Source organism: Dipteris shenzhenensis, chromosome 25, assembly GCF_047967505.1.
Source record: "Dipteris shenzhenensis isolate YYH24624 ecotype China chromosome 25, Dip_SZ_1.0, whole genome shotgun sequence".
NCBI classification, from domain to species: domain Eukaryota; kingdom Viridiplantae; phylum Streptophyta; class Polypodiopsida; order Gleicheniales; family Dipteridaceae; genus Dipteris; species Dipteris shenzhenensis.
Window position 1 is genome coordinate 31,768,526 of NC_141620.1, and position 17,195 is coordinate 31,785,720.

The 17,195-nt window shown below is 43.9% G+C and overlaps 1 protein-coding gene across 2 annotated transcripts in view; it reads right to left on the bottom strand.

Annotated features, from left to right (window-relative positions):
• The window catches only part of LOC147885756 (GDT1-like protein 1, chloroplastic), a 135,568-nt gene that overhangs the window by 103,117 nt on the left and 15,256 nt on the right, over positions 1-17,195 (bottom strand). For both annotated transcript variants that reach the window (XM_087396921.1, XM_087396922.1), the window contains exons 4-6: positions 6,687-6,748; positions 6,468-6,536; positions 6,220-6,271 (exon numbers count right to left, since the gene is read on the bottom strand). In XM_087396921.1, the coding sequence (XP_087253047.1) occupies positions 6,220-6,271; positions 6,468-6,536; positions 6,687-6,748 (183 nt within the window). The remainder of the gene's footprint in view (positions 1-6,219; positions 6,272-6,467; positions 6,537-6,686; positions 6,749-17,195) is intronic.

Consider the following 17,195-nt stretch of genomic DNA (forward strand, 5'->3'; position numbering starts at 1 on the left):
TGCCACTTTGCCAGTTTCCATGCCTACTAAAGATGTTCCTACTCCAGTGGCCAACAAAAATAAAAGCAGTAGATAGCCTGCTGGGAGTCAGGATAAAGGCAAAGCTCCAGTGGCTCCCAATGGGAATCTCACATCACATTCACCTCCTGTTATTCAATCCTCGACCAAAGGATAGCAACCTTCAACTGATGGCTGGCAGAGTCCAAGAAAAGTTATTTCTGCTCGAAGAATTCCACCCCCCCGCACTTGGAATGGTGCCTCTTCTAGCGGGAATACCCCAGAGATAAATACAGGAATTGGGATTACATGGGCTGCAGTAACAGCCAGCAGAACACTCTTCCCTGAAGAAGAGGTTGCTGCTTTGCTGTCTACTTCTCAGGCGACTACTTCTTCTCAGGGGCGAGGTCTCGACCCTGAGATAGAAATGCAAGGCTGACCTCATAAATTTTGAGGCTGTACATAGTTGTTACATTACTATAAATACCTGTATATATGACTGCTCACATCAAATGTTTTACACTCAATGTCCAGGGCATGTGTGACAGTAGGAAATGGAAATCTGTGTGGCTGTACATCAACAGATTTCAGCCTGACATAGTGGCATTACAAGAACACAACCAACATATGTATGCAGGCAAGACAGGCCACTACTGTGGATATGATATTTTCTAAGCTGGGGAGCACTCTTTCTCAGGGGTTGTCCTTCTGATCAAACATGAGCTTCAACCAGTCATTGCTTTAAATGACAACAAAGGCAGATGGCTTGTTCTCCAATGCCTTATTAGAGGAGAGGTGTTTGAATTTGCTTCAGTTTATGCACCTCAGTCCTCTAGAGAAAGAACTGCAATTTGGGATGCCATGCAACAATATCCGTGGAGATATCATGCCTACATATGTGGGGATTTCAATAATGCTCCACAACAGGGAGACAACACCTCCAGACATGACCATATGTTATCTCCTGAAAGGCATGCATGGTCTCAACTACTTCTGCATCTGGATCTGGTTGACCTTTGGAAGAAATTGCAGCCTTTGTCACCGGGCTACACTTTTCAACATAATGCTCTTTCCGCCTATCAGGCATGTCTGGATCGATGGTATAGTGTTGCTCCCCAACAAAATGGGGAGTTCACATGCAAAATGTGGATTGACTATGCCTTTGTGCATTCAGACCATGCACCACTATGGTTGCGATTAACTTTTCATAACATGCCAGATGATATATTGCCACACAGGAGACATCTAATCATAAACAATAGTTATTTGCAACATGCTGATTTCAAGGCAATGGTTACTGAAGCAGCTCATTGTCTTTCCTCTAGCAGCCATCTCAATGTTGATGGTGCCTGGGATTCTTTTATTTCTAAAATGCAAGTGCGGATTAGAGTTTATGGCAAGTCTTACATGAAGACTCTGAGGGAAACCATTGCTCAGGCCAAATCTACTTGTCAAGACCTCACTGAACTCAGTCATCATCGTTCGTTGTCTTTGCATGAGCAAACAACACTATGCCAGGCCAGACATTGTCTCAAACTAAATGATCACAGGAAACTGGCAAAATGGGAGACTAGAGCAAGACAAAGAGCCTTTACAGATAAAGGTTGCTCTTCCAAAAAAAATTTCAAAAGTTTACATCAGAGGAGAATCAAAGGAGAATCAAAACAGAAATTTGCAGAGTGCTTATGCCCGATGGATCATGGACTACTTCACGGTCACAGCTTGCTTCTGTTTGTGTGCATCATTTCTCTCAGCAATTTGGCTCTGCAGCTCCTCCCTCGCAACAGATTTTGCTTGCACGAAATTTACTGTTGCAACATGTTTCTCCTATCATTTCCCCTCCTCAAGCTTTGGAATTAGAGGAACCCTTTACTGAGAGGGAACTGTCAGATGCGATCAAATCATGTGGCAGATGGAAATCCCCTGGATGGGATGGTTTAACAGTAGAGTTTTTTCTAGCCTACTGGCCTATTTTGAAGCATTCATTGCTATATATGGTGAATGCTGCGTGGCAAAATCAGAAAATGCCGGACACATGGAAGAGAGGTCTTGTTAAACTCCTTCCCAAAAAACAAATTTGTGAGTCTTTGGCAGATTGGAGACCTATCACTCTTATGCCCGTAATTTACAAAGTCACCACCAAAATGATTGTCAATCGGCTAAAGGGGATTTTACATGATGAGTTGCATCCTGCTCAATATGGCTTTGTCCCGCACAGGCACATCACCGATAACATTGCTAATGCCTACATTGGAATTGAATATGCTAAATATACACAGCAGGATGTTTTGTTATTGCAAATTGATATTGCCAAAGCCTTTGATACTGTTCAGTGGGATTTTATTTCATCGACTATGCAAGCATTGGGTTTTGGCACAAAAATGCAGCAGCTCATCACTTGGCTATATCAAGATAGTGAAGCTGCCTGTATACTCTCAGGAGATATTTCTCCATCCTGGACTCTTGCTTGCTCTGTCAGGCAAGGATGTCCCCTGAGTGCTTTACTTTTTGCCATAGCCACTCATCCACTGCTTCAATATCTCGATCACCTCTTGGACACTGACCAGATGCACGGTTTGGAGGTTCTTGGTAGTCGCAGCATGATTGCTCAGGCATATGCTGATGATTCATTCTTTACTCCAAAAAATACTCGGGCTGATCTGTCCATGATTATGCATGCTCTTTCCATATATGGTTTGGCTGCTGGCCTTCGGGTAAATTTTCAGAAATCAAAATTGCTGCCATTACATGCACAGGAATGGCACAACCTTCTGTGGCCTGGGGAAATTGTCCCCGCTTCTCAATTCATTCGACATCTTGGTTATCCTCTAGGCTGGGGCATTACATGTTCGTCTGCGAATCACACAATCCATTTTGATAGCATACATACAATTTTATCTGCCTCTCACTATGTTCACTAAGACAGATCTGGTTTCATTTATGTCAGCTATCATGGAAATTTTATGGCGTTCAAAACATGGCAAGAAAAGTCTCAGATTACTCTCTATGCATCGTCTCTGTTCTCCCAACATGCATCTTCAGAATGTCCCTCAAGCAATCTTTACATGATAGCTATGCTGCGAGGGACTTGGATGCGACTAGCCTTGAAGTGTTTTCTGACTGTTTTTGAGTTCTTCCATTAGGCTCTCTTTTGGAGTCTAATATCATGTACATTGATCTCATGTTAATAATATAGTTACTGGTTTCACCAAAAAAAAAAAAAAGGTGTGTGTGTGTGCACGCGTGCGTGCATTTTCATGTGTGTGCACTAGCCTATGGCTGTTTTTGTTGTAAAAAATCAGCAATCATAGTGCTCTTTCTTGCCAACATATGAAACTGAAGATTGAGAATATTCAGTCCCCCATGAGTCTTAGGAGAACAAATAGACTGCATGGGAAGTAGTCGCAAAGCCTTTTTGTGAGATTTGCTTTTCCAAAATATGTTAATAATATAGTTACTGGTTTCACAAAAAAAAAGTGTGTGCACTAGCCTTGATGATGATGAAGACATTGCAGGCCAAGGTAGCTAGACTCAGGTAGCTAAGCCTCAGCTGAGCATAGTGGAACAGATTAGGTGGCGGACACAACAAATAGATCCAATGCAACCACCATAGTTTCTAGTCACTATAGTAGGTAGCTCACTAAAAGGAGCCACGCACACGATCAAGCCACTATCTCTTGGTCAAACCCAGTCGTTACTAAAATATGTCAATTAAACAAATGGGAATGATAACAAGAAAAAAGTAAAAAAAGAAGAAAGGAAGAAAGTGACTAAGCAAAAATAAACAGACAAATTAAGAAACAAAAGAGACCAAAAAACAAGAAGAGACATGTCATGTATATCTTGGTCAAGTAAGAGACAACCCACAGTTGACCTCTACCATAGGCTGAGTACTGTGCAGCCTTCACTGCCACAGTAGATTGTGTATGGCTGAGGAGGTTACTTGGAGATCTTCGTGACTGGCAGGACTCAGCACACACCCACAAAAATTCTATTAGGGCTTTATTGAGATTATCTATCTAACCAGTAATCTCTAGATGCTCAGCACTATACACTTAGAAATATCCAAGCTTCTCAAACTTTGCTTGGTGAAAAATGGCAGTAAAGGCTGCATCCATAACCAAATAACGAGATTGGCAATCCATGCAATCTAAATGCTGCTTGGAAGTATCTTGTCCCTAGTAAGAATGAAGCATCCATCTACGCCAACTGATCAACAATCAAGAGTTGCATTGTGAAAGAAATAGAGCTTGGTCAAACAGATGATAATGGAAGGAATCTGCACCACTAAAGCATGAAATTTCTGATGAATGCATAAATCTCTTGATAGGGCCATCAGGCTAGACTTCTCAATTTTTTTTCAAACTGAAAATAGCAATTAGAGCTCAATATGTACTTCTGCTGCATGTGAAATTGTGAATTGTAGGGTTCAAAATGAATATACTAAAAGATATATTCATTCTGGAAGATTATATCCAAGTCTACGGTTTAACCTATGTAATCTTGTTCTGTCCTTCTAAAAATCTAACATTATCCCCTCACATACCTAGGCCCACCCCCCAAGCCTGTATGAAAGTACTAGGAATTGTAGGGAAAACCCTACAAGTGAATATGGAAACATTGTGGATGTGCAGAGCATCTTATCTCATGAGCCATGCTAATAGGTGGGAACTGATCCATTAAGTAAAGGTAGCACCAAGCCCTATTTCTTAACAACCCTAAGGGTTCAACAAAGAAATTAGGTGTTAACACCAAAGGCCGAAGGGATCCGAACACTGTATTGACGCCAAAGAGCGAGAGCGAAGAAATGCCGAAGAACAGATGAAGGCCGAAGACTGCCAAGCGAAGGTCGGCTGAAGGGACAAAGACCGCTAGCGAAAGACAAGAAGCAATAAAGGGGCAAAAAGGATGCAAAGGAGGCTTAGCCTATTTAAGTCATGTAATGTTGTTTTGAGGGGATGAAGAAATAGACGAAGGATTTGGGCCTTCTGGCTTGGGACATGAAGCTCAATTTCTCTCTCTTTCCACTGTCTCGGATGGTTCTTCCTTCATCTCGCAATGTTTCCATTCTTAGTCTCTTTTTGGTAGACTTTATTGAGGGCGAGGATCTGCCCTCATCATTATGATAATTCCATATTAATTGGAGTCCACATCAAGCATTAGCTTCCAGCATCTTGTCACCCAATGCGACTGGCTATATATGTAAAGCGTGTCAGTTGTGGCTACCCTTGTTAAAGGTGCCATCACCATAACAGGATGGTGTGATCTCATCGTGTAAAAACCACAGATACAGTACAGCATTTATACATCCATGACCAATGCATTGGATTTTAAGTAGAAAGCAGAACAAATTATCTTCTCAATTTAACATATATTTATTTGTATTTACTTTCACATATTTTCATCTATGAGAAAGACTTTTTTTCCACATACAAAAAAGCATCCCTAATATGTTTAGTGTGCCACCGTAGTTAGTATGTCATTCTTTTGGACTTGGTCTCCAAGTGGAATTGTGGGCTTTGTTTTTGGCTCTCTCTTACCAATAAATAGTATACTATCTCTAAGACCATTGCTTGGTAATATTGCCTTGCCCTTCTTTTCCCCCTTCTCAAAATCTGCTTCATAATTGAATATCTTAAAAAAACACAGGAGTTGTTTTGAAAATGAAAATGCTGGTAGCCCTGCATTCCTCTTTCTATTTTAAATTTCCCGAAGGTGAAGCACCATAAATAGCCATGGCATAATGTTCGTATGACTAAATAGCAGCATTCCAACTAGACAACAAGATCAAGAGTCATTATCACATGTTACAGTAATCAATCAAAATTTTCTACAGTGTGCTGAAGGTAAACATGTGATATGCATGAACCATTCTTAAGAACAGTCAATTCTGAGGCTGAAATGATAGGTATATGTTTACAACGGGGTCTTATTAGATAGAATATATACTCTCATTTTCAATCATCCAAAAAAAAACATCTATTATACAAGTTTAGCAACATGTGATTTGTTTCTTGCACTAGTCGAAGGTTTCAAAATCATGTTCATGCTATGTAAGATGGCAATGGCTCCACCCAGTTGCATGCCAGGAGTGATTGTGGTCGCTCAGGTTAGAGAAGTAAGCCTAAAACCTGAAAGTGTTGTAACTACAAAAGTGCTAATCACCCTTCAGCACTCATGAACACAACAAATAAGAATATGATTGTTGTCAGTTTAACTTACCAGAAGAACAACAGCAGCCAGGTCATCAAGTGGCAGTTCATTATTTCCTAGGCTGTAAACCAACCAGCAGGGCAATTCAAACCCACAAAGTCAATGTATTCGGTGAAAAAATAACTATCAAGACAACAAAGAGCTATTATTTTCCCATGATTTTGTTTGATATTGCTACTACTTGATCCAACATACCAAATACCTTGTGTGACTTGCTAGTATTTTTAGTGAAATCTTAAATTCTGATGCAAGGGTACCTGAAAGGCAATATACCATCAATATAGTGGAATGTCCTGCCTAAAAACACAGATATGAATGTCATTGCCCTGCAACAGAACAAAAATTCCAGACGTGAAACAAAGTTAAGAGGTCATTCCAGATGATAAGCCGAAAGCTCAATGAAGATCATTATAGAACTCTAGGCTATTCCTCTAAAAGCTGTCTTGTACTAAAGGCAGAGGCTGATGAAAACGCACACAAGTGCCCCAAAAGTGCCAGAGAAAACAGCAGCATTTGACTTCCTTGATGCAAGCAGAGCCTGCATCAAATTATCGAAATGAATCAAAATTACAAACCACTACAAGACACTCAAATAAGAACAGCATTTCCTGCCACATATATCATTCTCCATTGAGCCCATGTCGATATAACATTGACCATTTTAGCCTAATGATTCTTGCCTGCCATAGATAATATATACCTTTGTAAGACTAGAATATGTTCAATCATACAAATTTAGATTTTGTTGTTCTAAAGACCAAAAATCTACACAGAAAATAAAAGAGAAAGCAAAAGAGAAAAAAAATAGAGGTGAACAAAAACTTTAATGAAAAACAAAACGAAGACATACTTAGCAAGCAAAGCAACACTTATGTCGTGATCAGTGCCCAAGCATAAACATTGACCATTTTAGCCTCATGATTCTTGCCTGCCATAGATAAAACCACCACAACGATGCCATCGTCCTTCATTTGAAAGAGGATTAAGTACATACTGCACTCTATGAAATTTCAAATCTCGATATTTAGATTGTTTACCATTTTTGTGCAAAATACACTGAATCTGACACGCAGCTAGTGGCATTGTTTTTTATCACTAAGGGGAAGTTGCAAGCAAGACAGAGACAACACTCCAAGAGTTTCACACTTGGAAAAAATATCAATATTTACACTAGCTGACGTTGTGTACTGGTAAAATGGACAGGTACTCATTATCCAATAGCTTTGTCAGTCATCACTAAGAAGGAGCCTCAGCCTTGATGGCCACCATCAATATAAACTTCAAACCTTTGGCGCAGTTTCAGCACGTGTGTGCAATACGGGTATGGACAGAGATTAATTATGTGCGAGTCTTTCCAGAAGCTTCACATTAGGGAGCTTCAGCTTGCATGTGCAGTCATCGCAATTAGAGACAGCCATTCCTACAGTAAGTACATGTCCATGGCCTATCAACATTTATACCTTTCAAATTTGTCTGTACTAGTAATGTGAATGATATACCCAGTTCATTTTTTGAGCCTTATCAATCATGCAAGAGGTAAGAGAGGACAGATGATGTGTGCTGGTCCTTTTTTCCCTGCACATAAGGGAACAAAGGAGGAAGATGGTGATGACTGACTGGTATGTTTGTCTACAAATGGGATTCATTTTGTCATGGAAGGTTATTATAGGAAGTTGAGGGGGTCCTTCTCTCTCTACCATTTGGAATACAATTCCTAGTGTCCCTTCGTGCAACATACAGCTCAGTCCATCCAATAACAATTTGGCAAACCCTTTGCCCTAAATAATGCCCCTTGCAAACTCCATTCAAATACCAATTCTTTGACTCATTCTTGCTGGGAATTGTATGCTATTACATTGCTGCATGGTCCATTGGAGTCTAGCCTACCAAGCATGCATTCCATGGAAGCAGGTCTTGTTGTGAGCCCCACAAATAAGGGAGGAAAGAGGCCTTCAATATGCATCCATTCTTACTTAAAAACTATGGGCAGTCCAGAGGGTGAGCAAGGCCAGGTAGACAAGTCCACACAACCATCAAAGCAACCAACCCCAACAAAGGGCCATGCATAGAAGCCCAACCAAGGCCAACCAAATTTAGGCATCCTACTTGGTCTTGCAACCGACCAAGTTCGTTGTTGTCAGTTCTGCTTATAGCTTGGCCAATGTAATTGAAGCAGTGGGCAGTGCATAGGGCATAGAATTCTCGTGTAGGCTAGTCTAGATTAGGGTCAGGCTTACTCTAAGATAAGTTCAGCTAATTTTATCACAAAAAATGAATGTAATAGGCAAAAGCCTACTGACTCTCTCTCTTGCTCACTACTACCTGAATTGATAGAATGATGCACTCAAAGCACAAGTGGAACTATGGAGTGAGTGTGAAAGTATGAGGGAGGAATATAATGAGATCCTTATCAGAAGGTAGCAGAAGGCCTTGGGATTTAGTTCTGTCAGATTTGGATTCATGAGTCAGGTATTTAGTTCCATCAGATCAGGATTCACGAGCCAGGTATACCACAATCAACCACCTCCTTCATCATACTGGGAGGCCCTCTTCATATCCTAGTTCAAGTTTCAGCCGAAGGGGATGTCAAGGGCATCCTCAGAGTACCATACAAGCAGCCACATCAATAGGTTGCCACACAGGCAGCCACGTCCGTATGTCCCCCTTCTGTTGGATCTTCAAGCTCCTTCATCACCACTCATGTTGTCCACGTAGGAGTTAAAGTTGTGGATGAACCACCTAACATGGCTCCTTCTGCTTGAAGCTTATGGAATTGCGGACAATCCTGCTTCTTGTGGCCCTGCACATGGCAATGGAAGCATCGGTTCTCTTTGGCAAAGGTTGCTCACGTTGCTACATCCAAGTACCCACCATAGCCGTTGCTATCCTTCATCAACCAACTCTTCTTCTGCTGCCCATTCCCACCCTCTATTGGAGTGGAGTCCTGGGACTTCTTACTGTTAAACGACTTGGATCCTTGACCATGTGCATAAGCTCAAAATTTTGAGCAAGCTCGTACGCACTCTCACAATCCCGTGGCTAGAAACTTCGAACATACAACTAGATGTCTGTACAAAGCCCATAAAGAAACTTATTCACCTTCTAGCTTTCCTTCAACTACAACTGTATGGACACCTAAGTAAAGTTATTGGTGTAAGCATCTCGATGTCCCCCTAGTGCAACTCTTGGAATGGGCTTTGGAGTCTGTCCAAGTACTGAGCTGGCAAGAAACGTGTTTTAATATCTTTCACAAACTCCGTCCACCCATAAAGAGGTGTCTCCTAGTTTGCATCATAGTGGTTCTTCAACCACTTGAGCCACCAAGTGACCGCCTCACCTGTGAGGTGGATCGATGCGAGAATGCATCTCTCATTGTCATTCGTAGGCACAATTGAAAAATAACTTTCAAATTGATTGAGCCACAAAAACAACACTAAAGGTTCAATCTTATTATCATACCGAAGAAAATTGAGCTTCCCATGAAAAGAAGCTTTGACGGGCTGTTGGACTCTCCCCCTTCCTTCATCTCCATGTGGGTGTAGTAGTGAAATGAGAACTTGCCGGTCCCATTGATCGCCCAGGTCCTACCGCTGTGTCAGCTTCGGCTCCTACTGCTGTGTCTGCTTGTGGGTGCTCTATCCCCATGCCTTTGGGCGATTTTCCTGAACATTGAAGAAAGTCTCATTCTCTGGAGTACGGGACTGTCCGCTAATGCATCTTTTGACTACTTCCCTGAGAGTGGGGGATGTCTCCTGCTTTTCCCCCCGCACGCTCTCACATTGTCTGCGGTTCTATAAAGTCTGCTTTGTTGGGCCTTTTGCGCTTCACGCTAGGGTTTTGCATCAGAGAAGTCCCTTCCCTCCGTTAGCATTCAGTTCAATAATGAGGCTTTAGCCCCTCCATGTAGTATTTCCATTCCTCTTTTGTAGTGAGAGTTCATCCCCTCCATACAACTTTTAGATCTTTCAATTATTTATAGTTGTATTCAGGCCCTTGGGCAAGACATGATTTCAGTTATTCTTTCCTCTTCGAGGGCCATTATATTCTTCCCTCATACTCTCACACTCACTCCATGTTTCCACTTGTGTTTTGAGTGCATTATTCTATCATTTTAGGTAGTAGTGAGTAGGAGACAGGGTGAGTAGGCTTTCCCCTATCAAATTGGTATCAGAGCTTTAGCTTTTCTTTCTGGAGATTTTATGGCATAGACAAGAACCGGAAAGGACACCATGAGTACTAGTGCCTTGTCCAACACTGGTGGAGAGGCCGGATTCGCTTCCTAGGCCTCACCACAATAGAACCCGACCGTAGAGACCCTGATGATAGTTTTTGCTATGATGGCCATGATGCAAACCATGATGGAGATGTAGCAACAATAGCTAGAGAGTCTCTTTACTTGCATGGTTCAGCTCCAGTGATGTGGGATTATTGTGAGCAGACCGCCAGAGAGCGTGAGAGAGTAGCTCGAGAGGCAAAAGAAGACCGTTATTGTGAGGCTCTGGAAGCCAAGGAACTCCGGGATCGAGAGGTCCATGAAGCCAAGGAATGGAGAGAGCGTGAGGCTCTGGAACCCAGGGAAGTCAGAGAGCATGATGCTTAGGAAGCGAAGGGGCTCAGACAGTGCAAGGCGGAGCTCAGACAACGTGAGGCCAAAGAAGCCAAGGAGCTCAAAGAGACCGAGGCTCGAGAAGCTAGGGAGCTTAGAGAGTGCAACGCTCGGGAGGAGAATTGTTCCCTCTCCCCCAGTCATCCCTCCCCCCCCCCCCCAATTCTTCTTGTTCGCCCCTCCATTCCCCCCCTCAGCTTGAATTGTTCCCTCTCCCCAATCATATACCTAGATGAATCCAGGAACATTCCCAAACTCATCCTCTAAAAACACAACATAGTGCAGTTTCATCCCTCCCCCCCCAATTCTTCATGTTCGCCCCTCCATCCCCCCCCCCTTTCCGTTAGCTCTCCACCTCTTTCTTCTTCTCCTCCCTCTGTTAAAAGCGGCGGCTTCTTCTTCATCATCCTCTCGCCCTTCCCCCCCACGTGCTGATAGGTTAAAATATTTATAAAGCTTTTGTACAGCCACTTTTGCAAAGGGATATTCATCATTAGTGCAGGTCTTGTGTCCAATGTCAGCAAATGGATAAGAGAATTTCACATCTTGAACTAAGGAATGTGATGATTGCTTTTAATATTTTTGAGAAGTGGGGAATTGATGCTATCGGTCCAATGCCTATGACTGCAAGAGGCAATTGCTACCTACTCACTATTGTGGGTTATTTATCCCGTTGGGCTGAAGCAAGAGCAGTACGGGTTGTAAATGCTAAATCTTTTTGTAAGTTTGTGTATGAGGACATTTGTTGCCGCTATGTCATGCCTTTGGAGTTGGTGTCTGATAGAGGGCATGGCTTCAGGAGTGAACTCATGGACTTGCTTTATGGCAAATTAAAAATCAAGCACAGGTATGCCACTCCTCACTATCCTCAGTGCAATGCAATTAATGAGCATTTCAATGGTGAGGTCTCAAATATTATAGGCAAAATGATGAGGTCGCATGGGAAGAGTTGGGATCTTGCTTTGCCTGGTGCTCTATGGGCTTACAGAATCGCGGTGAAAGAAGGCACTCGATTCTCCCCTTTTCATTTGGTACTTGGAGAAGAGGTTTTAATACCTCTAGAAGTTGAGATTCCAGCTTTGCAGATGTTAATTAAAATGGATGAGCAGCCAAATTCAGCCTTGAAAAACAGATTGTTGGATTTACAGGAGGCTCAAATGGACAGGATGAAAGCAATTGAACACTATGCCTTAACTCAAGAAAGAAATCAATTGAGGGCTTTTTTTTTTTCCCCAAAAAGATCACTTCATTAAGTATGAATGAAAGCCGCAAGAGCAAGCTCAAATGCAGGAGTACATCATGACATGCATGAAAGAAAAAACAGCTCAAAAAAAGCTAACAAAAATCCAAGGTGGAGGCTGAAATGCCACCTCAACCCTGAAGAAGATTCAGAGAAGAACGGAGATCCTCTCCAAACTCTGAAAAAAATCTCTCCTGGCTATAGATGCTCTGGAGGATCCCTGCATGCTCGCCCAGATGGCCATCGGTATGTGTATAGTATCAGTCCATATACTGGCCATAGACTTTGGGAAGGGTGAACCCGTGAACCCTCCATCGCCTCTGTACATCTGGCCCTCCAAATATACCAAGCTGCAATGCTAGCCCACTCACAAGGTTGAAAACCATAAACTCCATCATGCATAGCAGGGACTAGCTACTATGACATCCCCACTGACGTCATCAGCGCCCAACAGTGGGGTGTAGGCACTCCGGAGGTGAAGGGCAGACTCAGCCATGATGAAGGCTAGCACTAAAGGAGAAGGCTAATCAAAAGGTAGTCCGAAATCTCTTCATTCAAGCTACAACTGCTTGTGAAGTCTAAACATTTTCATTTTAGTCTCTCCCCAACGAGCATCTAAATCTAAATCTAGCTGATAGGGCAACGCACCATTTAAGATAGAAAGAATTATCACAATACCAGCAGGCCACAACTTGGACGAAAACTTCACAAGGTGAAATTTGCATGTCCGCTAATACGGCAGAAGCATATACCTAGATGAATCTAGGAACATTCCCAAACTCATCCTCTAAAAACACAACATAGTGCAGTTTCAATCTCATGATAGTCACTCACAAGGTTGAAAACCATAAACTCCATCATGCATAGTAGGGACTAGCTACTATGTTGATTCTAAGTCATGTTCCTCGAAAAACACCTGAGGGCCAGTAAGAGATAACCATGCCACTGATCCCAAGGTCATGAAGAAGGGTGTTTTATGAAATATGCAAAGAATCCTGGCAACACCCTTCCAGATCGTCCTCGCCTGCCTACACTCTCAAAGGCAATGTTGAACGACCCAACTGTTACGTGGCATCGAGGACAATTTGGGTTAGCCACGAACCTGGATCTCCACAGGTTCACTGCAATCCCTACCAAAAAAAAATCCAAAGAAGAGAGTGATCTTTCTATTTCTGAGGGATTTCCAAAGCCTCCTCCAAAAGTTTTTCAGCACCTCTGCAAAAATATGAAAACTATCCCAATGAGGAGCTGTGGAGGGCCTCCAACCTCTACTTCTAAGCTGAAATCTCATCACGAGAGGAGGGTGTAACTCTCCAAAGAGTGTCTCTGAAGCTGCCCCAAGCTTTCAAAATGGAAGCCATGAGAGGGGAAGACGGATAGTCCCAACCTTTGCATCACCGCCACTTCCCCCAGGAGCACGAGAGAGCTTCAAGGCAAAACCTAGCCTCTATTGAGCATCTCAGAGAGCAAGACCCAGGGTTGCGGTGGCTTGCAGACAGGCACGAGTGCGCACAGCTTGACCTCCAAGACACGAAGACCCCTTGTGCGGAATTCTCCTAGCATTCCTCCAGAGCTGCATGGGTGTAGCACGGTGACAAGATGACTAGGCCGTTCTTTCATGCCACAGGTCAGCGGGGTCGCAGCTGCAGAAACTGAGAGATGCAGACAGCCAACAAGAGATTCTCAAGATGACCACAAAGTTCTACAAGATTTTGTTTCAGGACGAGGACGAGTGCCCCCTGGTACTTGCAGCCAAAGAGGTAGTTTGGACCCACGTCTCAGTAGTACTGTCTCAGAGCATGAGTAGACAGCTAGAGATACCTTTCACAGATCAGGAGCTCTCGGAGGCCCTTAAGGACTTCCCCTCGCAGAAGTTCCCCAGAGAGGATGTGTGACACCGGATTTCTTCAAGTGCTTCTAGAAGCACATCTGCACCCCTCTTCCCCTAGCTTTTTAGGAGATTTTCGACGCAGGCTCTCTACCACAATCCTTGAGTCGAGGATGGATATGTTTGATTCTAGGGGGACAGAGCCAACTTAGAGCAGTTGGAGAACGATCACTCTACTACATACCGCATACAAGATCTTGGCCAAGGTCTTGAGTCAGCAGTTATGGCCCCATCTAGTTGACATCATCCATGACATGCAGACCAAGTTTATGTTTAGGAACGCAGTATTCTGAACAACATCTTCCCCTTTTGGGAGGCTCTAGATTGGGTTTGAGAAGCTACAACTTTTTTCTATCCTTCTTTTTGAGTTTGGAAAGGCATATGACAGGGTGGCAATATAGGCGAGGCTTTCTCTCTCTCCGACTCAGTTCGATAGGGTTGCCCACTTAACCCCTTCCTCTTTCTTTTTGTAGCAGAGGCAATGGGCTATTTCCTGCACTGTCAAGCCGAGGGCCTTACAAGAATGATGCTCCTAATCCTACATGAGGAGCTGCTCTAGCCACCTACTGTGTGGCATTTGGGGCCAGGTTCAACTAGGCCAAATCTGTTGGTTTTCTTATAGCGACTAAGGAGGAGCAGGAGAGCCGAGATTGGGGGACCACTCTAGGCTTCAGATGGATCCTGTGAGGATAGACTGTGAGATATCTTGGATGCCAAGTGGACATGGACATTTCAGCAGAGCAATAGATTGCCCCGGTATTAGAGAGTGTCTGGTGCACGCTTCTATATTGGATCTTGGATAAACTCTCTAGGAGGTAGGGCCTTGGTGGCCACCCGGGTCCTCCTTACCATAGCCTGGTACATAGCCTCTTCTTGGTGCTTTCACAGGGCTTTCTTGGGATAGGTCAGGCGCTTGGTGCGCAACTTCTCATGAGAAAGATAAGATGGCACTTGGAACACTCAAGTCATGGTGGCATGGCAGACTATGATTATGCTAAGGCCCCATTGAGATGCAGAGCAGAGCCCTCTTCGGCAAGCTGGTGGCCTGTGGTCTCACTTGAGGCTCTAAGTCCTGGAAGCTCTTGCTTTAGCGAGGGCTTCTCAAGAACACCCCTCGCACAGGTGGATAGTGGTAGCAGTCCCATAGATGGATTTTCTCAGAGCTCCCCTCACAGGGAAGAGCTCCTCCTTGATGAGAATCCTTTTCAGAGTCTGGAAGTGCCAGTCAACAGGACTTACTTGGGCCAAGCCCAATTACCACGAGTAGTTCGATCAACAGTCAATCAATTGGCATCCTGAGGTCTGGGATCTAGAGGGACATATACTCGGACATCGGACAATATTGGCTAGGCACACTGGGATATGGCCCAACGAGGTCTTTCGGGACTTGGGGACAGCTCCCTTTGGACGAGGAGGACAGGGAGTAGGCACACTCTCACAACCGAGGGGGGGGGGAGCACACAATCGGTAGATATAAATACAATGATTCCAGAATCTTGGTGGGAGGGACTGAGCACTATCTAGACCCCACATCTCTAGTCGGGTCGGTTCTCGAGGATTGGAGTGCCTCTCAGGGTGCATTTCCTTCAGTAGTCGCAAGGCTTCTTCCATCGCAGATACTATAGGGTAGGGACGACAGGTCTCTTGATGGCCAAGATAGAGAGAGACTGCTAGGACCAATAGGTTTTGGATGGGCTAGCTTGGCACTGGCTCAAGATGGTGGGCCTCTTAGACAAGGCATCGACTATTGAATCGGACACGGCGGTCCTTTCAAATCGGGTGAGGCTCATGTTGGAGAGTCTGGCTATGGGAGGGCCGACCTCTCTAGAACATTTAGTGGGATCTGGGGGAGTGGTTTTGGCCCACTCGAGTAGGGCACTCAGACAGAGTGGAGGAGGTGCCTTTTTCTGCTATATGACACGTATTGGCCGTCCCCTACAGCTAGAGGCAGCAGCCTGGACCCCCTCGTGAGAGCACCATTGGGTTGAGTAGGAGGTCCCCCATGAGGTTACCTCTCAATTCTAGTCTCGTCTCTGGACCAGCCTAAGACCATGAAAGATCTCATACTTCTTTTGGATGGTAGCTTATGGGGTGCTACCCATCGTCCCATGGTTAGAGCAGATGTGAGTGGATGGCATCTGCCACTACTATACGGACCAGGTAATAGAGACGATACCTCTCTGTCTCTGGGGATGCCCAGAGGTGCAAAGGATTTGTTCAACAACTTTGAGGATAGTGGCTAGCACCCAACGTATGTAATGGGATGGGATGGTGGCATGGCTCACAGAGGGTGACATGCTTTCTTGATAGATCCAGCCGCTATAGCCTTCCGGATTCAGGGCCTGCATGTGGCTAGGATCAAGGCATATGAAGCGGTGCACCCCAGCCGCATTCGCCCTATACCTTCATCAAAAGCTAGCATTTGGGAGAGGGAGACAGCTTCTAGCATCACTGCCTAGAACATCAGCACCCATAGTAGCTTGGAGATGGGAGGCTAGCCAATTCTTCCGGTGGCCTCTCTTGTCACCATTTGGCAAAATATCATCTACACCCTCCATGCATTTAAGAGCACGGGACTTCGAGTTCTAAAGCGACCGCCGAGAGGCAGAAGCGTTTTTGCAAGGCATGGCTTGCATGCATTTTCTATATACTCACCGCAAGAGGTATTCACTGGTTGTATAGTCCAGCACCTTGGTTGCTAGCTCCTATTCTGGAGATTCCCTATGCAATGTGCTGGGTTCTCTGGAAACAAGCTGGTTTCTCTTATGAGACAACAAGCTTCCTTCAGTTTTTTTCCATGGTCAGCACCTTTTGGCTTTGTTGATTTGTATGGTTGTTATTTCAAAGCATTGATAGAAGATCCTTTCATTATGAAAAAAGGGCTTGAATAATATGATATGTTGCTTCTTGTTAACTCTTGATCCCATCAATATCGAACAAGTATGCAAATTATGTGGAGTTCTTTCTTCACTTAGTCATTGTTCTTACAATGATGGACCACCATGACATGTGACTCTTTGGAATTTTTGAATCATAAGGAAGCCCTGTGTTCTAAACCTCAAAATACAAAGACACTTTTAGTACAGTCCAAGGTTCGGGGCTCGAATCTTGGGTTTTGATCCTTTTTTAATGTAAAAAACCCCAATGCCTCATAAGAAAGACTAGCTCCAAATGATCCTTGATTCTCCCTTTCTTGGAGATCTTATTTCATCTCACAAGTACTAAGATTATTTTTTGATCATTCACCACAG